Raw genomic sequence first — 21,664 nt, 5'->3', positions numbered from 1 at the left:
CAATCTTTTTCATTGATTACATATGTACCTGGACGATTCACAAAAATACGAACGCTGCTCCGAGTTGATCAACCATTGGCCGCCAGCAGACGCACGCTCAGCTCATCACGGTCCACCACGCAGTGAATGTTAGATTTGCTGACTTATAAATATGCCCCATTGGTCATTTTTGCGATTGATTGAAAACGCCCAGTTGCAGCTGATAACCGATTAATCGCATTGGTCTGTATTTGGATTGGATCTCCAGCACACACAGGCAGATATTGGAAGCGATCGACCAACATTCTGCGATCGCTGTCGATGGGGGCGGTGATTGATCACATGGATATATATATGATATGGATCTGCATTACTGCTGTAGTTTGATTTGTATTAGTAGATGATCCCTGAGCCCCCCAGACTAGTCACCATACACCCCCCAGTCTGGATATTGGGGTGATTATTGATCCACTGGGATCAATCAGCGATCCCCTCCCCTCCCCCAGTGATCGGGGGTGTCTGGTCCCCGGGCACACACCATGCAGCTCCCTCTCTGCTCTACACAATGGCTGGCAGGCAGCACAATGGGTGACACACACCGTATACACAGTCCCCCTCCCATTGGCCGGCCGGGTGGGTGAGGGGCAGCGGAAGGTCCAGGCTCCGCCCCCTCCAGGACACGTTCTCATCACATACACACAGTGCATGCACAGGGCTGGGAGACATGGGCCGAGCACAGCGGGAGATGGGGCCGTGCAGGGACTGAGCCGAGCTTACCCGACACCGTACCCCGCCGACACCGAGCAGAGCACAGCCCCGACATCCTCCTCCTCCCCCGCCTGTCTGCGGCCCGAGATCGGCTTCTCACATCGACATGTTCGCCAAGGGGAAAGGTTCGGCGGTGCCGTCCGACGGCCAGGCCCGGGAGAAGTAAGCGGGGCTGGGGGAGGGGATGGCTTCCTGGGGGTGCTGCCACTTTAAATGGCGTCCTCCCGGATGGAGGAAGGGGTGCTGTGCCTTTAACTGGGCGACCTCCATTGTCATGTGTGCGGCCCCTTTAAATGGAGGCCCCCTATTGTAGTGTGTGCGCTTCCCCTTTAACTGATTATCACCAATGGCTGGGTGTGAGTCCCCTTTAACTGGTGTCCCCTTATGGCTATGTGTTTGCACTTTAACCAGTGATCACCAATGGCAGTGTGTGCTTCCCCTGTAACCCACGGTCCCCCTATGGGGTTGTGTGCTTCCCCTGTAACCCACGGTCCCCCTATGGGGTTGTGTGCTTCCCCTGTAACCCACGGTCCCCCTATGGGGTTGTGTGCTTCCCCTGTAACCCACGGTCCCCCTATGGGGTTGTGTGCTTCCCCTGTAACCCACGGTCCCCCTATGGGGTTGTGTGCTTCCCCTGTAACCCACGGTCCCCCTATGGGGTTGTGTGCTTCCCCTGTAACCCACGGTCCCCCTATGGGGTTGTGTGCTTCCCCTGTAACCCACGGTCCCCCTATGGGGTTGTGTGCTTCCCCCTGTAACCCACGGTCCCCCTATGGGGTTGTGTGCTTCCCCCTGTAACCCACGGTCCCCCTATGGGGTTGTGTGCTTCCCCCTGTAACCCACGGTCCCCCTATGGGGTTGTGTGCTTCCCCCTGTAACCCACGGTCCCCCTATGGGGTTGTGTGCTTCCCCCTGTAACCCACGGTCCCCCTATGGGGTTGTGTGCTTCCCCCTGTAACCCACGGTCCCCCTATGGGGTTGTGTGCTTCCCCCTGTAACCCACGGTCCCCCTATGGGGTTGTGTGCTTCCCCCTGTAACCCACGGTCCCCCTATGGGGTTGTGTGCTTCCCCCTGTAACCCACGGTCCCCCTATGGGGTTGTGTGCTTCCCCCTGTAACCCACGGTCCCCCTATGGGGTTGTGTGCTTCCCCCTGTAACCCACGGTCCCCCTATGGGGTTGTGTGCTTCCCCCTGTAACCCACGGTCCCCCTATGGGGTTGTGTGCTTCCCCCTGTAACCCACGGTCCCCCTATGGGGTTGTGTGCTTCCCCCTGTAACCCACGGTCCCCCTATGGGGTTGTGTGCTTCCCCCTGTAACCCACGGTCCCCCTATGGGGTTGTGTGCTTCCCCCTGTAACCCACGGTCCCCCTATGGGGTTGTGTGCTTCCCCCTGTAACCCACGGTCCCCCTATGGGGTTGTGTGCTTCCCCCTGTAACCCACGGTCCCCCTATGGGGTTGTGTGCTTCCCCCTGTAACCCACGGTCCCCCTATGGGGTTGTGTGCTTCCCCCTGTAACCCACGGTCCCCCTATGGGGTTGTGTGCTTCCCCCTGTAACCCACGGTCCCCCTATGGGGTTGTGTGCTTCCCCCTGTAACCCACGGTCCCCCTATGGGGTTGTGTGCTTCCCCCTGTAACCCACGGTCCCCCTATGGGGTTGTGTGCTTCCCCCTGTAACCCACGGTCCCCCTATGGGGTTGTGTGCTTCCCCCTGTAACCCACGGTCCCCCTATGGGGTTGTGTGCTTCCCCCTGTAACCCACGGTCCCCCTATGGGGTTGTGTGCTTCCCCCTGTAACCCACGGTCCCCCTATGGGGTTGTGTGCTTCCCCCTGTAACCCACGGTCCCCCTATGGGGTTGTGTGCTTCCCCCTGTAACCCACGGTCCCCCTATGGGGTTGTGTGCTTCCCCCTGTAACCCACGGTCCCCCTATGGGGTTGTGTGCTTCCCCCTGTAACCCACGGTCCCCCTATGGGGTTGTGTGCTTCCCCCTGTAACCCACGGTCCCCCTATGGGGTTGTGTGCTTCCCCCTGTAACCCACGGTCCCCCTATGGGGTTGTGTGCTTCCCCCGTAACCCACGGTCCCCCTATGGGGTTGTGTGCTTCCCCCGTAACCCACGGTCCCCCTATGGGGTTGTGTGCTTCCCCCTGTAACCCACGGTCCCCCTATGGGGTTGTGTGCTTCCCCCTGTAACCCACGGTCCCCCTATGGGGTTGTGTGCTTCCCCCTGTAACCCACGGTCCCCCTATGGGGTTGTGTGCTTCCCCCTGTAACCCACGGTCCCCCTATGGGGTTGTGTGCTTCCCCCTGTAACCCACGGTCCCCCTATGGGGTTGTGTGCTTCCCCCTGTAACCCACGGTCCCCCTATGGGGTTGTGTGCTTCCCCCTGTAACCCACGGTCCCCCTATGGGGTTGTGTGCTTCCCCCTGTAACCCACGGTCCCCCTATGGGGTTGTGTGCTTCCCCCTGTAACCCACGGTCCCCCTATGGGGTTGTGTGCTTCCCCCTGTAACCCACGGTCCCCCTATGGGGTTGTGTGCTTCCCCCTGTAACCCACGGTCCCCCTATGGGGTTGTGTGCTTCCCCCTGTAACCCACGGTCCCCCTATGGGGTTGTGTGCTTCCCCTGTAACCCACGGTCCCCCCTTATGGCTATGTGTTTGCACTTTAACCGGTGATCACCAATGGCAGTGTGTGCTTCCCCTTTAACCGGTGGTCCCCCTACAGTGATGTGTGCTTCCCCTTTAACTGATGTCCCCTTATGGCTATGTGTGCTGCTCCTTTAACTGGTGGCCCCAATGGTGATGTGTGCTTCCCCTTTATGCCCCCCTTTGCCCTCCCCCCTGTTGATGTGTGCTTTCCCCTTAAACCGGGGGTCCCTCAATGGCGATGTGTGCTTTCCCCTTTAATTGGGGGGGTCCCCCAATGGCGACGTGTGCTTTCAGCTTTAACCGGGGGGGGTCCCCCAATGGCGATGTGTGCTTTCCCTGTAAATGGTCAGCATGTATAAAGTGACTGCTGTTCATGAACCATTATTCCCTTGTAGAAATGTGTGGAGCCCCCTATAACCATTTAGTCCTATAGTAAGGCTGGCTGTACTTCTGACTCTCCATCCCTCCATAGTTATGATTGCTGCCCCTCTTCCATTCTCCTCCATTGTGATGTGTGATCTCCTTTTACATATCACCACTGTACTGATCTCCGAAGTCCCTCCATTTATCCCTATGGTAATGCCATGTGTCTCTTTATCCACGAAGACATACTATGAGGATTGCTTCTGCTCTGTAACAGCCTGTGATGTCCTAGTAACATCTACCCCTCTAGTTATGTACTGCTCCCTTATCAGTTCATCCTTCTAATGATATCTAGAGTCCCTCTATCCATTCAGTCCTGTAGTGATGTCTGCTTCCTCTTTAATTATTCAACCATGAAGTATATTTGGCCTCCCTTTAGCTGTTCCCCTATAATGGTTGTCGTTGCTCTTTAGTTCTTCTGGTGTTTTCCGGTGTTTGATAACTGTTTACCCCACGTGGATGTTTCTGGTGTTCCTCTAGGTATGCTCCAGTGTGGTATCTAGTGTCTCTTTACACCCCCCCCCCCCCACTTAAACTATCCCCCTAGTGGGTGTTTCTGGGGCCCCTTTAGTCATTAACTGCTGTAGAGGTATGTTCTGCCACTTTAACCATATACTATTTTTAGCCGTCTGGTGCTGCTCCTATGTAACCCAAATTCATCCACCCCTATGTTGTCCCTGGTGTACTATTTCTGGTCATTGACCCTCCTTGTAAATTCTGATGTCTCCTAACTGTTCATTCCTATAGAAAAGTCTGGTATTTCTTGTCAGCCAGGCACCCCAGTGATGGCAAACATGGTCTTGTCTCTACTATCCCCAATAAAGGCTGTTCCCTAAAATTCATGCCGAGTGTCATCTCTAACTTAATCACCTTTATGTCTGATGATCCCTGCTCTCTGTACCCATTTTGTGATGTCTGGTGTTCCTCAAAGCGGGTCTCCATTGATGTCCTCGCTTTACTCCTACTTCTAGATTTACTCCTTCTATATGTTTAGTGTTCAGCCTACCTAACCAATCACTGCACAACCTCATGATCTTTGATGATCTCTCTCTCGTTCCACCAGTGTGGTGTTTTGATGTTCTACCGCTCCACCAGCGTGGTGTTTTGATGTTCTACTGCTCCACCAGCGTGGTGTTTTGATGTTCTACCGTTCCACCAGCGTGGTGTTTTGATGTTCTACCGCTCCACCAGCGTGGTGTTTTGATGTTCTACCGCTCCACCAGCGTGGTGTTTTGATGTTCTACCGCTCCACCAGCGTGGTGTTTTGATGTTCTACCGCTCCACCAGCGTGGTGTTTTGATGTTCTACCGCTCCACCAGCGTGGTGTTTTGATGTTCTACCGCTCCACCAGCGTGGTGCTTTGATGTTCTACCGCTCCACCAGCGTGGTGTTTTGGTGTTCTACCGCTCCACCAGCGTGGTGTTTTGATGCTCTACCGCTCCACCAGCGTGGTGTTTTGATGCACTACAGCTCCACCAGCGCGGTGTTTTGACGCTCTACCGCTCCGCCAGCGCGGTGTTTTGACGCTCTACCGCTCCGCCAGCGCGGTGTTTTGACGTTCTACCGCTCCGCCAGCGTGGTGTTTTGACGTTCTACCGCTCCGCCAGCGTGGTGTTTTGACGTTCTACCGCTCCGCCAGCGTGGTGTTTTGACGTTCTACCGCTCCGCCAGCGTGGTGTTTTGACGTTCTACCGCTCCGCCAGCGTGGTGATTTGGTGTTCACCAGTTTAATACTGCTACCTATGTAAGACTCTTCTGCTTTGAACATTTACTTCTCTAGAAATCCCTTGCTTAACCGGTGGTTTATCATTCATTTCTTATGTTTACTAGAACTGTACACCTTCAGCGGCTTTCCTGTCATGCTAGTGTGCGATCTGGCTTAGATTTGTAGAGTCTGTTGCTTTTACTTATGATAAGGACATTCCGTATGGCTGTGTGGCGTTTGACATGACGTGTTAAGCTCCATCTGTGCTGTGTGACGTATGGTGTTCTTACTCCTACTCTCTCATTCAGAACTGTACCCTCAAACGGCATTTATCTCCTCCAGTTTTTACTCTTCCATATATTCTGCACCTTTTGAGACTTTGAGGTTCCAAACTGAAGGGAATAAAAAGTTTGGTGTTTAAGAGCCAATAATATATTTACTGGTCACCACCAGGATTTGATCCACTATGGGAAATTTTTCTACTTACCAGTTTTGTTTCTATTATTGACCTACAAGTATCTTTATATGGTCCCAAAGGTCTTGTATGACTCGTGTTTACCCTGTGTCTATCCTATACTAAAGAAATTTTGTTTTACGTAAACACCATATAAATGCCTTGTGAGTATGTCTACCTTGATGGTTATTTGGTTTACAAAGAAGAAAACAATATTGTAGGTTTCTTGGCACTGTTACACTGCATATTTTGCCTTTTGTGAATACATAAAAAAAACAGAGCGCCAAGCTTATTTAAGGGACCCCGTCACATTATAAATCCTTTACAGCCAAGCATGTACCTGTAAAGATCAGACTGAATACCTTTCTTGACACCCAAGCCTCTCATCTCTGCTCTTTTGCAAAGAACTGGCCCTTCAAAGTCCACTGGGAAAACAACTCTTCTGGAATGTCGATCTTTACAGTTCTCATTGGCTCTCTAGTTGACCTCACCATCATTACTGATGTGGAGTTCAGGAGGAGGAACCATGGGGTGCAGGGAATCCCTTGCAGGAAGTGTCCATTTTCTTACCACATTTTGAGGGGATCCGTTCTTTGCAAATCCTTTACAGCCAAGCATGTACCTGTAAAGATCAGACTGAATACCTTTCTTGACACCCAAGCCTCTCATCTCTGCTCTTTTGCAAAGAACTGGCCCTTCAAAGTCCACTGGGAAACCAACTCTTCTGGAATGTCGATCTCTACAGTTCTCATTGGCTCTCTAGTTGACCTCCCCATCATTACTGATGTGGAGGTCAGGAGGAGGAACCAAGGGGGTGCAGGGAATCGCTTGCAGGAAGTGTCTGTTTTCTTGCCACATTTTGGGGGGATCCGTTCTTTGCAACAGAATAGTTTTGAGTAGTGTAGGCAGGAGGAGAGGTAGAATTTCAGTTCTTCTATACAGGTATTTGTAATGGGTTTGTTGCACCCACCCATCAAGAACAACATTATCTTAAAAATTCCTGCCACTTTGTCAATATATCACATGTCATGACAAGAGCCATTACACTAAACTTCAAGTGACAACCTTTAAATATTCTGTGGTGGCAATGTTCTGTAGTACCCATGGTGGCAACTTTATACAGACTGAAAGAAGCAAAAGCCAAAGCAATATTATAAACTTACACCATGTAGATTATCGAATGACTTTGCTTGTCTAGGTGACTGGTCTGCTTTAACTGGTACCAAATAGTGGGCTGAGCAAGGACAAATGTAGACATTCAATTGTTTTGGACATGTGATGCCTCAATGATGTCACTTGGGCCTTTCAGTTTGATTGGCTGCTTTCCCTGGTAATATGGCTGCCACCACTCTGCGATGGTCAGACACTCCGGTTCTCTGTCTAGTTCTTTTATATCCTGTCTCTTTAGTTTTCCTGCTTCCCCTGTCTGTTTCATAGTAACATGAGCTTCCTTTCCCCTCGCTTTGCTTTCTACCCTCTGCCGCTCACAAAATAGCAAGAAATGGCATTCCTCCGTATACATTTAGGGGTCATTCACGCGTTAAGGTACACATAATGCGCCTGCTGGTGTGCATTGTACATGCTGTGATGGGTTGTAAAACACATTGCAGTGCAATGATTTGTGCATCACAGTGCATCCCCCTCTTCTTCTTCCTTTTTTTTTTTTTTTTTTTTTTATGTAATTTTAGCTTGACATCTCCATAATTCTGTCTGCGGCAGCACGTTGCGATGCGTTATAGATAGTATAGTAGATTGCTGTGCACAAAAATGCAACACGTCCCACTTTTTTCAATGCATCTTTCAACAAACAAATGCAATAGGACATGAGGCAAAACTGCCTTGACTATGTTCAAACAAGTGGCAACCACCCCAATCTATAACTTATAACGCAGACAAAAATTCCCAGCTGACTTGCCAGCCTGCAACATAACCAAACTAACCCTAACCGCTCACATTATAAGCAGGGGGTTTAGTCACACATTTGCAAATATGTGTAAGCTGCAGTGGCCACTTCAAGGCACCCCTGTCTACAGCGGTCCTAACTATAATTTTGAGTCTTCCAAGCTGGAGCACCTATAGCAGTGGATAGATTAAGAGCAGATTTGCCTGGATGGATCCCACCCATCCTTTAATCCTGGTTCACATATCTGCATTCCTGTGGGCCGCGTTTTGTGCGGGCACGAGAGTCCATTCATTTGAATGGACTCCTGTGCCCCGGGACACGCAGGGAAGAAGTCCCTGCATGTCTTCTGAAAACGCAGCGTGCATTGGAACCTCGGTTCCCAGTACGGTTGCGATTTCCAGTGCGGGTGGGGTGCCATTAGAATTAATGGCACCTGCCTGCGGTTCCGCATTCTTCTGTGTGGGTGGTGCGGCTGCATGGATTTTTGAGCGGATCCGCAGCGGCACCACCCGCACAGATGTGAACTTAGCCTAAAGGTATAGAGATGCATGGGACACCCAGCAAGGCCACAATAGTAGCTAAGGGTATCCAGTGTGTCCCTGAACCAATTCACCAAAATGTGCAAAGCTTTTCAAAGTTGTGCTCCAAAGTAGCATTAAAAATCGTGTGACTTTGGAGTCTTTAAGTCGTTCTGAAGGCTGAAGGTTTTTTTGCCTTCATGCATTCTATGCATGAAGGTAAAAACAGAGTGTGCAGCAGCTACCCCAGCCCCCCCACCCGATACTTACCTGAGCCCCATCCTGATTCAGCGATGTGCACGAGAGCCTCGGCTCTCCAGGGACTCTCCCTCCTCATTGGCAGAAGCCATTGGCTCCCGCTGCTATCAGCCAGTGAGCCAATGTGGAGAGAGAGGAGCAGGGGCGAGCTATAGCTCCGTGTGAATGGACGCGCAACAGCTCGAGAGCAAGACTGCTTGGGTGCCCTGATGGAAAGCTGTTTGCTGTGGGGCCACTTGGTAGGTGGGAGGGGCCCCTAAAGTCTGAAGGACGATAAAGTGGTTCTTTGTTTACAAAGTTTGGAGACCCCTGCTCTAGTCTAAGCTCTGCTGTGCAGGGACCTGAAGAGGCTGATGCCAAGTCAGATTCAGGTACTTGTATGTCAGGCTTTAAAAAATTATGTTTACACCCCGGTCACATCAGGTGCGATTCGGCATGCAATTTGCATACCATGCGACTTGCAAATCGTTGCCAAGTTGCACCCTATTGTCTGGTATTAGAGCGGTCATATCGGTGCTGTTCTGACTTAGTCGGAGCCGCACCAGTGCATGTATTACTTTTGTTGCGATTTGCATAGACAACTGTGTCAGATGTCTTGCAAATCGCAACTGAAATCGTCAGGTCACCCGATTTTGAAATCGTACGACTTCACTGTAAGTCGCACGATTTCAAAATCGGCTTTGATGTGACCGGGTGCTTAGTGATGTATTCATGAATACAGAACTTCATTGATTATGGTCTTTATCTGGCTGGAGTTCAGATTAAAGTCATCGGTCACACCGCTGTGATTTATGTGCAATTTCAGGAGCAATTCCTGAAGACTTTGTTGCTACTTTGTGAAGATTTTCAACGATTTCTTGCAATTTGCAGTGCGATTTCCATTATATTCTATGTATGTGAAATCGCAACAAAACTGCAGAATAAGTCACTCAAGAACTACTTTTAGAATTTGCGCATCTTAAGACACTGACCTTAACATTCATTAGATGCGATTTTAGGTGCAAATTAAATTCCCAAATCGCACCAGTATGACTGGGCACTTAAACTAAACCCACCACTAGAAACTGAACATATGATGGAAAATGCATGTCAACACTGGTTGAATCCCGAGTTATAGACAAGGGGGATACATATGGAAATCTTGACTTTTCCTGTAAAAGTCAAACTTTTCAACACCCACTCCTGTCCTGAGCATTCCTGTTGGTCAGTGAGGTCTTCAATCTCAACAAATGACCAACCAGGATGTTGCAGAGTTACAGGACAGGAAGTGAATGAGAACCTTCATCAGGGGTCAGATGGCAATAAAATAATCCAACAGAGGCGTCAGGCTTTTCCTACTCTACTAAAGAAAAGCATTTTTATTTTTTTGTCTTTGTAGCTGTTGGCGAGCTCCCCTTACTTCCTGTCTGCTAAAATGTTGTCAACAGGAAGTGAGGGCAAAGCTCTCTACCGGAGCAATTAGATAAGGACTGAAAGGGGTTCTAACCCTTCTGCAAGCCTAAAAAAACCCAAACATTGTGACTTTATATACACTAGTCCTTTGTGACCACATTTAAAGTTGCATCCATATTGGGCCTCCTGCTCATGGAACCATACCAGTGTGCTGAGGCGTAAAATCACTGGCGCTTTCTGGTGCCTGGGGAGCCGCAAGTGCTGCTTAAACACGCCAATACAAACGAATGGCTGAAGTAAACGTGAAGGGCTTCTGCATCAGCTTTTACCTCCATGTGTGTACGACGCTTCTTCCTGGACATGCCACTATCTCATTTGGGGAGGAGCACAGGTAAATGCTGATGCAGACGCCATCAACATTTCCTAGAACGTGGCCATATACAGCCATTCAGCGATCTGTGGCTATAAGCAGCATGCGCTGATCCCTTGGTGCCGAGGATTTGATGCCTCCGCGCCACAGATGCTGTTAAGTCAAGTTAAGTTAGTCCTTAGGCCCCATTCACACTAGGGTGTTTTGAATCACCACAAATCTGGCCGAGAGAGATTACAAAACACTGCTAAAATGACAAATCACAGAACCACATGTTCTGTTGAAAACGTGGTGCAGTTCTGCCTCAATTGTCGCACGATAAACTGCACCGCACGACGCGTGATGCCCAAAAGAAGTTCCTGAATTTTTTGGGGGGCAACACGGTTTGCTGCAATTGCAGGGCAATTTATCGTGACAGAACCGCACCATGTTTTCAGGTGTCGTAAAAATGAATCGCACCTGAACATGTGGTTCTGCGATTTGTCGTTTTAGCAGAACATTTTGAAATTGTGGTCCGAATCACGAGATTCTGCCCGTGATTCAAAATGCCCATGTGTGTAAAATAAAAAAAAAAATGGTCAAATTCCCTAACTACCCACGGGGTTCCATGGAACTTGCTTTTTTGAAAGTAGAACGGCCACGTGTGGCTCTGCCTGCACAGCCATGTCATCCATGCACTGATCTGTGAACAGGAGGATTACATGTTCCATCTGCCACCACGGCAGAGTGACTCCCAGATCGCACTGGCACACGTGCGGAGTTGTTACAGCACTTGTTTACTTCCTGCAGCCCCATAGCAGAAGGTCCATAGCGCCATATGGACAATGGGGCTGGGATGTAAACAATGCAGGAGTCTGTGCATTACACCCGCAGCGCACTGATCAAAGTCGTAATGCTCTTCAGGTGTCATTGCAGAAATGAAAATTATTAGGCTCCATGCACACTGGTAACGTTAGCTGTCACATTAACGTGAGTTTTTCAGCATTTTTGCATTAGCGTTAAGCAGTGTTTTGCCGCATTATTCGCATTTGAAGGTTTTTTTTTTTTTAACCACTTCATGTCCGTACACTTTCACCCCCTTCCTGTCCAGACTAATTTTTAGCGTTCAGCGCTGTCGCGCTTTGACAATTGCGCGGTCATGCAACACTGCACCCATATGAAGTTTTTTTAGCATTTTTTGAGACAGATAAAACTTTATTTTGGTGGTATTTATTCACCACTGGGTTTTTGTTTTTTTGCTATATAAACGAAAAAGTTCAAAATTTTTGAAAAGTGTTTTTCTTATAAAAGTTTGCAAATAATCTTTCTTCATAAATCTTGGCCAAAATTTATTCAGTTATCTTTTTAGTTAAAAAAAAAAAAAAATAACCCAATTAGCTTATAACCAAAAATTATGATTTAAATAAATTTTTATTTATTTTCTTTTTATATTATGTGGTTTTTTTTTAACATGCTGTCACCCTAGCAGTACAGTGTCACCATAGCGACACTGTACTACTTGTGGAGGGTGATGAAGATTTTTATTTTTTATTTACACCAATTGCTTTTACACCCATAAAGGCTGTAAAAGCAATCATTTCTCATTCTCTCTGGCTGCATTCTTGCAACCATTGAGAAATACTGTGTGAGCTGTGATTGGTCACAGCTTGTCACATGGTACAAGGCTGTTGTGAATAGCCTTTTACCATGTGATCTCTGTAACCATTCATTGATTTCACACGTAGTAAGCAATGATGTCAGAAGGGACATCTTGCTTACACCTATTCATGTGATCACTGATTGGCCAATCAGTGATCACATGATCGGGACCTCACACAGAAGTCCTGTACAGCGATCGTTGTTCCGCTGTGTCCAGAGGACACAGCGGGCACCAGTTCGTGGTGCGCGCACTCTCGGAACGCGCACAATCCAAAATAATGGGCGCCATTTATGAACCCTGGACTGCCAACGTCCGGCCATTTTATATACAGCGGCCAAACGGGAAGTGGTTGACCAAAAAAAAAAATATATTTTTTTTGTTAAAGTCCAAAAATGCTGTTTTGCCGCGTTTTTCAGCATTAGTGTTTTTACAGCTAAAAAAAAACTCCTCTAGAAACCCACTAGTCCTGTGTTTTTTTTTTTTCCAGCCAGAAAACCCCCTGCCAAAAAAACGTTGATTCAAGTCTATGTGTGCATGGATACATAGGAGAACATGCTGGGGGGTTTTACTAACTGTAGAAAAAAAACGTCAAAAGCCAAAAACAGCCACTGTAAAAATGTCCAATGTGCATGAGGACTAACGGAAAAACGCTTCAAAAACTCCTCCGTGTGGAAGTAGCCAGACATTTTTGTAAAAGGTGGGCTAGGCCTTTTTGAGTTCTGAACTCATTTTGTCAACAGAAGAAAAGGCAAAGCGAACTTGCAATCTTTCCATCCAGTTTCCCCCCCCCCCCCTCCCCAGCGTTAGCATAGATGCATATTCATGGGACTGACCATAGGCCCAGAGAGAACAATGCTTTGCTCTGCAGAACTAGAACAGCTTGTACACCAATGTACTGCCTACAATGATGCATACATTACAGTGTCAGGACTTCTATCCATGGGGTGGTCAGATTAATTTTTCCATCTTGCACGTCAGTACCTATAAATTTCATTTTAGCTTTTGCGTCGTTTGTGAAAGTTGAGCACGCCTGTTCTATTGTTTTATTTGTCATTTCACGAGGAAGGGTCTGTAACGTAGACCATGTACGCCATTCTTCAGTGATAGTTTGAACAGATTTTTGAAAGCATCATTTTTAACCCCTTCACGCCGGCACCTCCCGGCCTTTTAAGAGTTTCAGAAGCTGGGAGGCGGGGCGGGATTTTTGAGTGACGGCGGTCACATGATTGGGAAAGGTCCCGATCGAAGGAGGAGATCGGGACCTCTCCATGAGTAATGAACATGTGTGCTGGGAGCGCGCTCTCAGCACATATGTCCTTTTTTAATAGAACGCAAATGTGCGGCCGCTCGGCGTCTAGGCCCAGACGCCGGGAGGCTGCACATTTGCGTTTGGCCGGCGTGAAGAGGTTAAGAGACCCTATCACCAACATAAAAAAAATCAGGTAAAAGCACAGAAAGTGAAACAAGAGCGCGCACCAACCTTGCGCATTATCTCAGTAAACCATAATTTTATTATATTCAGAATGATACTCGCAACAATGAAGTAAATCAATCAAATTGTTCGTTGTTTGTGAGTATCATTCTGAATTGAATAAAATGATGGTTTACTGAGGTAATGCGCAAGGTTGGTGCGCTTTTTTGTTTCACTTTGCAGTACTGGTCGGGCTTCCCCAGCCTTGTTTAGAGCTGCACAACCCTATATGCATTGTTGGTCGAATTTTTCAACTTCTGGTTGCATCCATCCACCCTTATTCTGGGTCATAGAGCGCAGGAGAGGTTTCTGGTTCTAAAAGCACAGAAAGGTCAGTTTTGTAAATGCGTATTGCAGCATTTTTCCTTTCCATCAGTGTTTTATTCACTTGCAATGTGCCTTTGAGTTTGCTAGCAAATTTGACTTCTTCAGGAAAAATCAATTCCTTAGCACACCCTTCTCTCTGTTTTGGCACGTCGTAACCCTCTCCTCTTTTGCTCTTTTGTTAGTGTCTACTGTCTGTGCTGATCCAGCTCCTTCTCCCCTCCCTTCATGACCTTTTTATGAAGGAAAAGTGGAATTCCTTACTAGAGGGAGGGGGAGGGACAGATCTGAGTTTGCTGTGGCTGCTGATGTCACTTCCAAGATGGTGGCACCCAACAGCAGTCTCAGGACTTCTTGAAGTCTACACATGGGGGGAAGGGGGGGGGCTTTTACAGGCAAATGACAAATGTAAAATACATCAAATGCACATATCTTATGGGAACATTATTGTAATAAATGGTCTGGTGACAAGGTCTCTAGGGTTCCTATGTGCTTGTTACTGTTTAATGGATTTAACTATCGTTCAGTACCTCAGAGCTGTAATAAAAGTACCACTAACCTAATATGCATTGTATAAAGCTATTATAACAGTCCCTTCAGTGCTTGGGGGGGGCTGCTGTTATAAATCATGGGGCTCTGTACAAATAATATGAAATACACTAAATTCATTATTAGCAGACACAAAACTCGCACATGGACGCTGTGGCCTGTACAGTGTAAATCAGTGGTTTGTTTATATGGCTGAAGCTGTGTGCAGGCAGCCTATGTTGTGCAATGGGGACGCAGCAACTGTATGAACACAGCCACAGGTCCTAATTTGATGTGGGTGTACAGCCCCGAACACAGGTGATGTTACTTCAGGACCATTCACCCCCACCTGCATACCTTTCAGATTATTTATTTCAGGTACTTATATAGCGCCGTCCGTTTACACGGCACTTTACATGTACAGGTGAAACGCGAAAAATTAGAATATCGTGCAAAAGTTCATTTATTTCAGTAATGCGACTTAAAAGGTGAAACCAATATATGAGATAGACTCATTACATGCAAAGCAAGATAGTTCAAGCCGTGATTTGTCATAACTGTGATGATTATGGCTTACAGCTCATGAAAACCCCAAATCCACAATCTCCGAAAATTAGAATATTACATGCAATCAATAAAACAAGGATTGTACATAGAACAATATCGGACCTCTGAAAAGTATAAGCATGCATATGTACTCAGTACTTGGTTTGGGCCCCTTTTGCAGCAATCACTGCCTCAATGCGGCGTGGCATGGAAGCTATCAGCCTGTGGCACTGCTGAGGTGTTATGGAAGACCAGGATGCTTCAATAGCGGCCTTCAGCTCTTCTGCATTGTTCGGTCTCATGTCTCTCATCTTTCTCTTGGCAATGCCCCATAGATTCTCTATGGGGTTTAGGTCAGGCGAGTTTGCTGGCCAATCAAGCACAGTAATCCCACGGACATTGAACCAGGTTTTGGTGCTTTTGGCAGTGTGGGCAGGTGCCAAGTCCTGCTGGAAAATGAAGTCAGCATCTCCATAAAGCTTGTCTGCAGAAGGAAGCATGAAGTGCTCCAAAATCTCCTGGTAGACGGCTGCGTTGACCCAGGACTTAATGATGCACAGAGGACCAACTCCAGCAGATGACATGGCTCCCCAAATCAAAACAGATGGTGGAAACTTCACACTGGACTTCAAGCATCTTGCAGTGTGTGCCTCTCCATTCTTCCTCCATACTCTGGGTCCTTGGTTTCCAAATGAGATGCAAAAGTTGCTCTCATCAGAAAAGAGGACTTTGGACCACTGAGCAACAGACTAGGTCTGTTTTTCTTTAGCCCAGGTAAGACGCTTCTGACGTTTGTTGTTCAGGAGCGGCTTGACAAGAGGAATATGACATTTGAAGCCCATGTCCAGGATCCGTCTGTGTGTGGTGGCTCTTGATGCACTGACTCCAGCCTCAGTCCACTCCTTGTGAAAGTCCCCAACACTTTTGAATCAGACTGAGAGACCATTTAAAGGCTCAGGAACCCTTTGCAGGTGTTATGGCTTAATTAGCGGATTAGAGTGGGACACTTTGAGCCGAGAATATTGCACCTTTTCACAATATTCTAATTTTCTGAGATTGTGGATTTGTGGTTTTCATGAGCTGTAAGCCATAATCATCACAATTATAACAAATCACGGCTTGAACTATCTTGCTTTGCATGTAATGAGTCTATCTCATATATTAGTTTCACCTTTTAAGTTGCATTACTGAAATAAATGAACTTTTGCATGATATTCTAATTTTTTGAGTTTCACCTGTATATTATACATTCACATCAGTCCCTAAAACTCAAGGGGTGTACAATCCAAGGTCCCTAACTTCCATTCATACATACACATACTAGGGACAATTTAGACAGGGTCTAATTTACCTACCAGCATGTCTTTGGAATGTATGAGGAAACCGAAGTACCCGGAGGAAACCCGCACAGGGAGAACATGCAAACTCCAGGCAGGTGGTGCAGTGGTTGGGATTCGAACTAGCGACCCTAGTACTGCCAGGCGGACGTGCTAACCATTTAGCCACAGTGCTGCCCCAATTAGGACCTGCAGCTGTGTTCATACAAATGCTGCATGCCCATAGAGCACAGGTGTCAAACACCAGGCCCATGGGCCGAATCCGGCCCTCCAGGCCATTTCATGTGGCCCTTGCACCTCTCCTGCAGCTACGGTACTCCCCTTGTCTCTGCCTCCACCTTGTCTAAGTAGTCAGCAGCAGAGAGGAGGACAGAACTCCTCCGCCAGATCCTGCACCTCTCAGTGCAGCTGCAGCACCCATTGCTCTCCTCCTCCCCTGGTCTCTGCATTAAGAAGACTCTGGTAACTGACTGCACTACTCCTCTGGTCCACCTCCAGACCCTGCAGTTTCTTCTTCCCAGCTCTGCCCCCAAAGGGGGTGCATGGTGATGTTTGGGAGGGTGGGGATTCTTGACATCTGATGTATAGGGGGTGGGGTGCTCTAGTCATACAGATAACAACCGATCCTTTGAGGGCAACCGTAATGCTGATACGGCCCGCAATGAAATGGAGTTTGCACCCCTGCCATAGAGTAACAGATGGCTTCAGACATACAAACCGATCACTCATTCACACATCCACAGTACCTGCGTAAATGAGCCCTTATGGCTCATTAACGTGAGGTTGTGGGGTGACAAAACCTTGTGTGCCATAAAGGAGGGCTGGCTGTACTGCCGTATCGGCTGCCCTGGGAAGAGGTGATGGTAAAGTATGCTTGCTTGTTTTGTCCTTTGCTTGGATCACTATGGTGAAATTTCATCTCTCCCTACAGTTTCTGACCCAATTGCTTGGAAGTATTTGTCCCCCATTGAACAGGCCATGTTCTGCAGTTCACAAAATGTCAAACGGGGTACTGGGAACAGAAGCACCCCAATACCAGCAAAATGGTGGAGAATGCTGAGGTCTTTCCACAGAACTTGCATTAAAGGCTTGTTTATACTTTTGGTGTGTGTGTGTATTGGGGGGGGCAATAAAAACGCATGGTTGAGACACATTTTAACTGCTCCCCAATAAACTGCAAAGGCAGTGGGCAGGGGTGTACACCTGCTACAATGCTTTGCTGCAGATAGAGCAAGAAATAAACCCTTGGTCGCATTTGATGGACACTACCACTTCAAGTGAACAGGGTCGCACTGCAACCTCTGCATGACTGCATGCTTGTGGTTGTGGCATTGCAGTGTGGCAGTTATAGGGTTAATACAGGCAGTGAGAAGGCAACATATTGCCTCTTTACCAGCTGTCAAACTCCTCTGAAAAGTCATCTGACTGCAGATTGCTTTTTATAGGTGTCAATGACAGCCTATAAAGACCAAGCCTAAGACACTTGGAAGGGAAGTGTAACTTGCACAGTACACACTCCTCCCAAAATGTTGGCGTGAAATTTTTTTGTGGGGTTTCTCTTTAAGATTATGAGTGCAGCGCTAATTAGTATCTAATAGAACCGTAATACAATATATACTCAATCCCCAAAATAAATCCAAGATACTCAATACATATACAGTGTCATGCATGTATTCCCTCATGGGGAATATCTCGTGCAAAAACGTGAAAATAAAGTAATATATACTATAATAACATATATACTAATAATAAACAGTGCCACACAAAAAATGCACAAAGGAATGAACGATAATTCAAATACGAGAAAAAGTCCAAAGTTAATAATAAGAATACTGATGATGCTATGCTTAATGATGAACGTCACACTCCACTCTTCATGCAAAATTATGTGCAGTGTACATGATTCACACGTGACAATCCTTAACAGCCAAAATGCCCCCTCACCTCCTTCCTTAGACCCCAAGGGGCCAGCACGCTTTCAGGATCACACGATCCTATCAGTATGGATCACTCTCTAGAAAATATCTTCCTCCTCCAGCGTCCACCAGTTTAGCAGCCAGCTCCTCCCAGGGTCATAGTAAGACACAAGCAGAGACCCTCCATAGTGCAACCAGTAATTTTATTGGTAATCGGTATAAAAAGTAGATTTCCACTCACAAAACAATGAATCTTCCAGCCTCCTACCACATGCTATGGGTGTACTGCATGGGTAATACACAGGGTGTTCCAATATGGCCCCCACGCCGGAAATGACGTCACCACGATTACCGGAAGCTCCTCCCCACGTACTGACTAGTTGCGTCACGCCCACTTTGTGACTTCATCAGGATGAACTGCTGCACTCATAATTTTTGCACTGTTTATTCACTTATTTTGGGTATAAGTTTAGTGTCAGCAGCTTATGGTTATAGGGTAGGAGTCCTTGTGAGCGCAGGAGGTCTTTTGTAATTTTCTCTTTTAAGATGTTTTTCATACAAGATATGTTGTCCCTTTATGTTTTCCAGTGCAAGCAAATTTGCATGACTGCGATAAAACATAGTGCTCACTTCATTCATTCCAAGGGGTTGCGTTGCTGCACTTTGCCAAGAAGCCCCGAATATCATATTGTAGGTGGTTTGACCTCCGTTGGGCATTCATATCAGTTCAAATGAAGTTCTTCAGAACATAATATTTCTGAAACGTTTGTTATATATGTTCTGGGTTCTATTACGACGACTACCCTTGCAGGGCCAGGAACGATTTTTTTTTTCTTCTGTGTGGCAAACGAGCAACAGTTGTACTACTAATAGTAGAGTGATTTTTGTTCTGCCTTATTCTGGATCTAAAATGCAACAGTTGAGTACATTGAAAAACGTTTGCCCATCATGTTCTACTGATTAACTTTGTAACCACGTAGAAGGTTATTCTGCCTCCAAAGTTTAATTTAAAGGGATGTCACCCCCAATCACTATATACTTGCCTGTGCACTGCACCGCTGTTGCTTCTTCCCCTCGGACCAGCACTGTAACATAGCTGGTGGCTTCAGAGCCCTGATGCCCAATCTTTGGCCCTTTGGTTTATGATGTGCGGAACTCAGGCCTCAGCGGTCTGTAATGGGAACATTGTTTAGGGTAATAGCATTGATCTGGATTTGCCTCATGTAACATGTTCTCAGTTTCATATTGTCTTTTGTAGCATATCCCTAACCAAAAATGTATCCTGTCCACACTCTCTGATCCTCCTTTCCTCTATTAGATCTGCAGTTTGACTGCCAGGCATTACATACATTGAACATTCTGTTCCTCCCCTTGGTGTGAGGGGCCACATTTGAGGCCCCCTTTAGCTCATAAGTTGACAACCAATGGTTTAGAGCAGGGGTGTCAAACTGGTGGCCTTCCAGCTGTTGTAAAACTACAAGTCCCATCATGACTCTGCCTTTGGGAGTCATGCTTGGAACTGTCAGTCTTGCAATACCTCATGGGACTTGTAGTTTGGCAACAGCTGGCGGGCCACCAGTTTGACACCCGTGCTTTAGAGTATGGAGGAGCATGTGACCTCCTCCCAAGATGCAGTGCATGGACCTTGTGGCCAGTTACACGACAGAAGGGTTGACGTCAACACTTTTTATGAGCTTCAACCATAGCCAACACCTGGTGGTTTGAATGGGCAATGTGACAGTTTTGTCATGTAAGCGGAATCTGTATTGAGAGAAAAGCAGACGTTCCAATTCTTAACTTCAGAAATTCAAAGTTGCCCGATATGCTATTGATCCAATGGCTTTGATAATATTTTTAGTTTTGTCTTCCTTCTGACATCTCTGGCTCTCTCCTTGTGGTCAGTGACTAAAAGCATTGACACAACAGAGCCAGGAAACCAGCTTTTTCAGAAGGTTAGCAGTGACGGCCTCCATGTTTCTTGGTACAGGTTTCCTATTCCATTTTTGCTGAGCTTAATCACCTCTAATGTGGTGGTGAGTTCTCTTTGCCATTGTTCCCCACTGAGTGTTGGGTTGTCCACCATACTTTCTCTGCCATCCTTCATAATTTAAAGTAAAGTCAACAAACGAGTGAGACTATGGCTCCAGCAGCTATGAACACCTGGAACTTTTAATTAGTGAGGTTCTACCACCAGATTAGAGATAAAGGAAACCTAATGGAGCCAGTTGGATGCACAGCAGTGCTGAAATGAGTAGAAGGATGATTTTTTCCCTGTTGTGCTTCTTCCTCATTGTCCAATTAACAGGCTGGATGGATCTTGACCAAGCTTTGCTGCAGTAGCCGTCGAGATCTGGCTGGGCTGCATAAAACTAGCTAAAACCACCAAAATATTCTTGGTTGTGCTTTTTAGTCACGTATTTAGCTGTTTTGTAAATACCTTTTTATTTTTATATTGGAAAAAAAAAAAAAAAAACGGCTTGCTTGTGGCTTATGTTGTTCTCCAATACAGATGCATTTTCATACCTGGGCACGACTAACATTTTAAAACCTTCATCAGTCTGCTTCTGAGGTCAGAATAATAGGGCAGGACGTGGGGAGCAAAATGTGGGGGTTTTAATAATTGATTTGCCCTTTAAGAAAAGAGGAACATGCACTTAAAAAAGGCTTTGGACCTGTTTGAATGATCGACCTGTCTGCTTTACACTTGCATTACACTTTTTCATATATTTGTTTTTTTTGTTTGTCTCACAGGCTTGCTCTTTATGTATATGAATACTTGCTACATGTTGGCGCCCAGAAATCTGCACAGACGTTCCTGTCTGAGGTGAGACCTGGACTTTGAGCTTCATATTTGTTTTAGGTTGCATCCTTGTCAGTTAGCAGCGATGAGTGCAATTGGTCAAGAGGTCCTCGTGTGTGTGTGTGTGTGTGTGTGTGTGTGTGTGTGTGTACCGTAATTTGTGTTTTTTTGTTTTTTTTTTTGTTTTTTTTTTTTGTTTTTTTTTTTTGTTTTTTTTTTTTCCTTCACTGTGACATTTCATGTATCAATTCTTTAACTTCAAGCAGATAATTCCGAAGGTTGTATTATTTCTAGATAACTCACTTTGAGAAATGCAGTTGATTTCCAAAGCCTAATATGAAACATTTGTACCATTTAAAGGTTTCAGAGTACCATCCTATATATTCTAAATTGGGTTTTTTGTGTCTAATAGTCACCCATAAATATAAAAATAAACACTGTATAGCAAACATTTTTAATGATTAATATAGCATATTATACACGTGTACAATATGATTTTTGATATTTGGTACACAAGTTTGAGTGTGTGGTTTTTTTTTTTTGGTTTTTTTTTAGACGGATGACTATATCCTTTAGACACAGTCTTTAGTCAGTATTTTTAGGATAATTTTGAGTATTTGTGTTTTCTATTTTGTTCCCTTATTTATCATCCTATATAGTTGTCTTGACACGTTCCACT

The 21,664-nt window shown here is 46.5% G+C and overlaps 1 protein-coding gene across 4 annotated transcripts in view; it reads left to right on the top strand.

The window, feature by feature from the left end:
• Positions 1-539: 539 nt before the first annotated feature.
• Positions 540-21,664, top strand: part of SSBP3 (single stranded DNA binding protein 3) — a 116,938-nt gene continuing 95,813 nt past the window's right edge. Inside the window, exons 1-2 of one of the 4 annotated variants that reach the window (XM_089666576.1) lie at positions 540-909; positions 20,937-21,009. In XM_089666576.1, the coding sequence (XP_089522702.1) occupies positions 854-909; positions 20,937-21,009 (129 nt within the window). In that variant the 5' untranslated portion in view covers positions 540-853. The remainder of the gene's footprint in view (positions 910-20,936; positions 21,010-21,664) is intronic. The other 3 variants (XM_089666574.1, XM_089666573.1, XM_089666572.1) reach the window with 3 other exon arrangements.

This window comes from Staurois parvus, unplaced genomic scaffold (assembly GCF_062004578.1).
Source record: "Staurois parvus isolate SC_StPar_1 unplaced genomic scaffold, SC_StPar_1.0 ptg002753l, whole genome shotgun sequence".
In the NCBI taxonomy this organism is placed as follows: Eukaryota; Metazoa; Chordata; class Amphibia; order Anura; family Ranidae; genus Staurois; species Staurois parvus.
The sequence above is the reverse complement of the archived record's forward strand: the minus strand, read 5'-3'. Positions and strand labels throughout refer to the sequence as shown.